Source organism: Rosa chinensis, chromosome 5 (genome assembly GCF_002994745.2).
Source record: "Rosa chinensis cultivar Old Blush chromosome 5, RchiOBHm-V2, whole genome shotgun sequence".
NCBI lineage: Eukaryota > Viridiplantae > Streptophyta > Magnoliopsida > Rosales > Rosaceae > Rosa > Rosa chinensis.
In genome coordinates this window covers 61,638,642-61,644,406 of record NC_037092.1, presented here as the reverse complement: position 1 = coordinate 61,644,406, position 5,765 = coordinate 61,638,642, and the positions used below count along the sequence as shown (strand labels likewise).

The window sequence follows — 5,765 nt, the reverse complement described above, 5'->3', positions numbered from 1 at the left end:
TAAATGTTGTTATTGCTCTTAACAGCTCAACCCTACCTTTGCAGCTTTTGATTTCTTCATCTGTTGTTGTTGTTGTGGAGTTAATTTTTTTCTTTTTCTCTTTCCTTCTTAGTACTTTGCATTTCTTTTAGGTTCGTCACTCACATGGTTTGCATTCCTCTTATCCTATTGCTGTGTTCTGTGGATATTTTTATCTAACTCACCCGTTTCAAATTACGCAGTTGCAAGAATTTAAACAGCGTGCATTAGGCAACTTGGATGAACCCTTTGTCAAGCCTGCATAAATGAGAAGCAACCATTGCACGTGTTGATGGTAAGTGTTCATTCAATGTTGATTCTTGGAGCCTTATAAAGAGAATAATGTTGTTGTATTTGTTTTGTGTGCACATGCCTTTACTCTTTCTCTACTATTTTTTTAATCCGTAACCCAATACATGTCTCATTTATTAGGTTGAACCAAACGTATCAAACAAATCTCGTTTTACTTGAGCTGGTCTCAACTCTTTGTTTTTGTTTTAAAACTTACAACTACATAATGATTCTGAAATCTATGTTTTTTGGATCATATTAGCTCTATATATTGGGTTCTTGTTCAGTTTAGACATAGTCGGTTGTGGAACTTATATCTATCCTATAATGAATAAATATGTTGAGTAGTATATAGAGGTGCACTATGACTTAAAAGAATGAACTGAACTATCATTGGACTGTTTTTTTTTTTCATAATCTTATGTCGTTGTAGTAAAGTCCTATTCAATTTTAATATTGCAATAATCTGATCTTGGTTATCTTAATAAATTGTAAGATACCAAGTTGGTTGGAAGGAGCAGCAGGTTAAGAGTGGGTCTTTAAGGCGAAACTAGTGTTGAGTAGTGAAATCCAACTGTTCAGGTTAGTAACCCAACTCTTCTGCTTTGGTTTGTTTATCAACTGTGTGAAGTGTTTAGCTAATTTTCAGTTGATGATTGGTGTATGAAATTTTTGAAGTGATGATTATGAGTCTTTTATTTGTGCATGAACTGTATGACAAGTTGAAAATCTGTCTTGAATATGTATATGAAGTGTTGACCGATTGTAATTCATCTTTGGTTTGCTGTCCAGTTTTGATTGGTTAAATTAATTTACTTTTTCATGATGTTTTAGCAATGGATAAATCTTGGATTAATGAAGATAGGGATACTTTGAAGTACCAATTAGGTGTGGAGAATTTTTTTATTTTTGCTGAAGAAAATGCTAGTAACCGTAAAAGAATTCCTTGCCCTTGTTCAAGATGTGTAAATTTTAAAAAAAAGTCTAGTAAAGTGATTAGGGGCCATTTGTATGATTACGGCTTTTGTTTGAGCTACACAAGCTGGATATGGCATGGAGAACCCTCTTTGTCCTCCTTTGGTAGTACGCCTGGTGGTTTTGGGGCAAACCAAAACCATCAAGTTGGGTCTGAAACTGTTGATATGTGTCAAGCAGCCTTTAATGAGGGTGATTATGATGAGGAGTCATTTGAGTTTAATAAGTTTGTTGAGGATGCAGAGAGACCTTTATTTGAAAATAGTGAATGCACTAAGTTAGATTCATTGGTGCAACTTCATAACTTGAAAGCTAGGTTCGGTATGAGTGATACTTGCTTTTCTGAGTTACTTTCCACTGTTGGGTCATTGCTTCCTAAAGATAATGTACTCCCTCAAAGTCTATATGAGGCAAAGAAGACTCTCAGTAATTTAGGGCTGCAATATGAGAAAATTCATGCATGTCCTAATGACTGCATATTGTATAGGAAAGAGTTTTCCGTTGAGATCATTTGTCCTAAGTGTGGTTTGTCTCGTTGGAAGCTAAAGAAGGATAAAACTGTTAAAGTGGGGCAACCAGCGAAGGTGTTGTGGTATTTTCCCATAATTCCTAGATTCAAACGCTTGTTCAAATCAGCCGACACTGCTGAAATGCTTAATTGGCATGAGGACAAGCGAATTAAGGATGGACACATGCGCCATCCAGCGGATTCTCCCGCATGGAAGTTGGTAGATTATAAATGGCCTGACTTTGCTGCAGAGTCAAGAAATCTTCGGTTGGCTTTGTCAGCTGATGGTATTAATCCACATAGTTCTCTAAGTAGTAGGTATAGTTGTTGGCCCGTAATATTGGTGACCTACAATCTTCCTCCATGGTTATGTATGAAGAGGAAGTTTATGATGTTATCTCTATTAATATCTGGTCCGAAACAACCGGGAAATGACATTGATATCTACTTGGAGCCTTTGATTGATGATTTGCAAAGTTTGTGGCAAGGAGTTCATGATGTCTATGACGCACACAGAAGAGAATATTTCTCACTAAGAGCTGTTTTATTGTGGACCATCAATAACTTCCCCGCATATGGAAACTTATCAGGATGCACCACTAAAGGATACAAAGCATGTCCAATTTGTGGTGACAAAACTTCAGCCACACATTTGCCCCACAGTAGGAAAATGTCTTATAGCTGCCATCGCAAGTACTTGCCACGTCATCATCCTTACCGGAGGCAGAAAAAGCTTTTAATAATGAGCAAGAATTTGAAGTTGCACCTGCACCGTTATCCGGAGAGGATGTGTTAAAGAGGGTAGAAGATATTAACTATGAGTACGGAAAGGGAAAAAATAAGAAGAACTCATATTCTACCTGTACTCCTTGGAAGAAAAAATCCATTTTTTTTAACTTGGAGTATTGGAAATCTCTTCATGTTCGCCATGCTCTCGATGTAATGCATATTGAGAAGAATGTTTGTGAGAGTGTGATAGGTACACTACTAAATATGCCTTCTAAAACAAAAGATAGTGTGGCTGCCCGCTTAGATATGGTTGACAATTTAAGGTGTATCATCACCTCATCTAACTTGTGTTTACATATTTGATTAGGATGAACTGTTGGAGAAGAAGAGTAAAGGTGAGTTGGAAATCTCAGGGAGTAGTGATGTCTTGTCTCAAGCTCTAGACACTCCTGAACACTCGGGTAGGGTGAGGGGTGTTGGAGGCTTCGTCAACCCATCCTCCTACTTTAATCTGCCAAAGAAGAAAAGGATTCGAATTACAAAGGCAGATATGTTGGCCCGTGATAAGGAGCGTGATAAAGAGATGGAGGACACAAAGAAAATGCTTCTTGCGCAGCAAGCAAAGACGGAAGCCATGTTATACCAAAGGATTGCACAACTAGAAGCACTAGTAACAGGGAAGACAGCCATGCATCCGCCTGCCACCGGGGATAATGTCATTTCCCCTATATCCGACAAAGGCAGCTTCCATGATAAATCAAGAATTGACAAATCTGATCATAATGATGCCAAGGTCATGGAAAATATGGAGGAATGTGACATTTTACCTACTCCTGGAAAGGTAGCAATATATGTAGTTTTATGTGAATTCTAATAGTTGCATATAAATTATGCTTTAAACCTTTGGTAGATTTGATCACTTTCTTTTTCCCCTCTTAGGGTGCCTGGGTATGTGAGCTAGCAGTGGATAATATAAATAATATAGTTGCTTTCGGTTCCGTATTCGAAGAGGGGGAACTAAGCAAGACACTGCATGGAGTTCCACTTAAGGAGGGAACTGTTCGTGTATTGGTGGATTTATACTAAAACCAGATGCGGTGCTTCCTTTTCCCATCGAGGGTGAGATGGAATTCGTTAGGGAAGCTCTTGGGAGTCACGTAGCTTGGCCTAACGATCTTGTTGTGCGGACAATGGTTAAGGTACGTTTGGTTGATGAGTTTTCTGTTTCGGTAGGTTTTGGCTTAGGTACATTTTATGATTAGTTTATTGGCTTAGGTGTTGTTTAATTGCTACATGTTATATATATGCTGCATCTTTTAGCAATTGAATGCAATATATGCTACCACTTGAGAGAAAACCAAAACTAAAAGTATAGCTTTATGTTATCAGCAAGTTGAATCTGCAACACCAAATAAATGCCAAAGTTTCTCATCTTTATCATAACATTTCATTGATTATTCATTAATTTATTTTATCTTTTTATAGAAAACAAGGTGCAGCTCTAATTACATCAATATGTTGTTGCATCTTTTATGACAGTTCAATTGTTATGGAAGAATAGTGGTTTTATGACAGTTCAATTGTTATGGAAGAATAGTGGCAGAAGTTTGTTACCAATAGATAATGGCAGTTGGGTTGTGGTATTAATGATGTAAAATTTACGGGGTTTTGCAGAAAAAGAAGAAGAATCCTCCATTCTTCAAGTCATTGTTTGATCAAGTTGAGATTAATCCGTGGGTGCCGAAGCGCTGCAAGTTGTTGTATAAACATGCAACAACTATCATGAAAGAAACGGGGAGCTCAATAAGCATGGTGTTTTCTAAAGAAGTGTTTGGCGAACCCACACAACTCTTTATCTTGTCTGAGAATGTGATTAATCTGTTGGAGATGCAGTGGATTGGCCAAGGAGTTATAGCAGCATATGAAGGGTAAGCTTCACTTTCTCTAGTGCAAATAATTCTTATTTTGTTTATGCAACAATTCAAATTAAGTGATATCAGCCAAGTTTCAACTATATATGATCCTAGATATTTGTGGAAAAATTCGAACATATTTATTCTAGTCTAGCAAATGGTTATATTTGGAAATGTGATATGGATTATAGGGTTTTGACACAGGTACTTGCATGAACTTATTACTGAAAGGGACCTTTTGGACACCTTTGCTTTTGTTGATCCGGCAGCTATATATAATTGTCAAAGACCAGACTTTGTGCGGTACTTAGTTGATCGGTTAAAAGAGGGAAAGTCTGATCATATTTTCTTTATGCCTTATAATCCGGGGTAATGCTGCAATATTTTTAGTATACTTTATGAAACTGCTTTTATATTTTTCATAATGTTGACTTCATTTTTATTGCAGGCAGCATTAGATATTAACTATCCTATGGGAAGGTGAAATCTACATGTTGGATCCGTTGCCAAAACCAGTCCATTACAAAGAATGGGAGACCTCAGTGATGAAGTAAGTATTACATTATATACATTGAGCTGTTTTTTTACATATTCGACCAAGTAGCATTTAAATTGGGTAATGATAATATGGTTGTGTAGTGCGGTGAAAACCTTCAATGCTGAAACTGGAAGGGTCAACAAACTGCCTAAAGTAAAACCGCTTCCGGTAAGGCTTATACATGTGTTTAATTGGCTGAGATAATACATTACATCTAGTATGTCGATATATGCCTTAATTCAATACTTTGAATAAATAGGGCGTACCTAAACAACCGGGTGGGGTTGAGTGTGGTTATTATGTTATGCGATATATGAAGCAAATTATAGAGGATGAGACACTTTCATTTCCAACCAAGGTACGTATATGCATTATTATGAAGAACATTTTGGTTTAATTAAGTATTAGCTTGTTAAGCCCAATTGTGACTTATATGTTCTTTAATACATTTCTAGTGGGCGGTAAAGACGCGCAAATCATATATCCAAGCTCAAATTGACGAGGTGCGCAGTGAAGTGGCTGATTATATACAGAGTTAGGTGTAGGACTTGTGGCTACGAAGAAATTTTTAAGTAAGGCTAGCTAGTTTTTGCTTTGAAGGAAAGTTTGGTGTATATATGTAGAACTGATATAGTTGGTTTCTATTATGTTTATGGGCTAGCCTTTGTAGGTTTTGGGGTTTTGGTTTGTGAATTATGTAGAATCATGAATGAAGATGAGAAAATGAATGGAAAGCCCCAATTTTTGGATGATATATGAGAAATGTATTTCTAGATCTTTTCCAACCACCACC

The 5,765-nt window shown here is 36.9% G+C and overlaps 1 protein-coding gene across 1 annotated transcript; it reads left to right on the top strand.

Moving 5' to 3' along the window:
* The first annotated feature begins 1,145 nt into the window (after positions 1-1,145).
* LOC112163794 lies at positions 1,146-2,588 on the top strand. The gene has a single exon (XM_024300051.1). The coding sequence runs from the start codon at positions 1,146-1,148 to the stop codon at positions 2,586-2,588; it is 1,443 nt and encodes a 480-aa protein (XP_024155819.1).
* Positions 2,589-5,765: the final 3,177 nt, after the last annotated feature.

Excerpts from the sequence above, each read along its gene's own strand:
- LOC112163794 (XM_024300051.1), top strand. The coding sequence starts at position 1,146 with ATGGATAAATCTTGGATTAATGAAGATAGGGATACTTTGAAGTACCAA.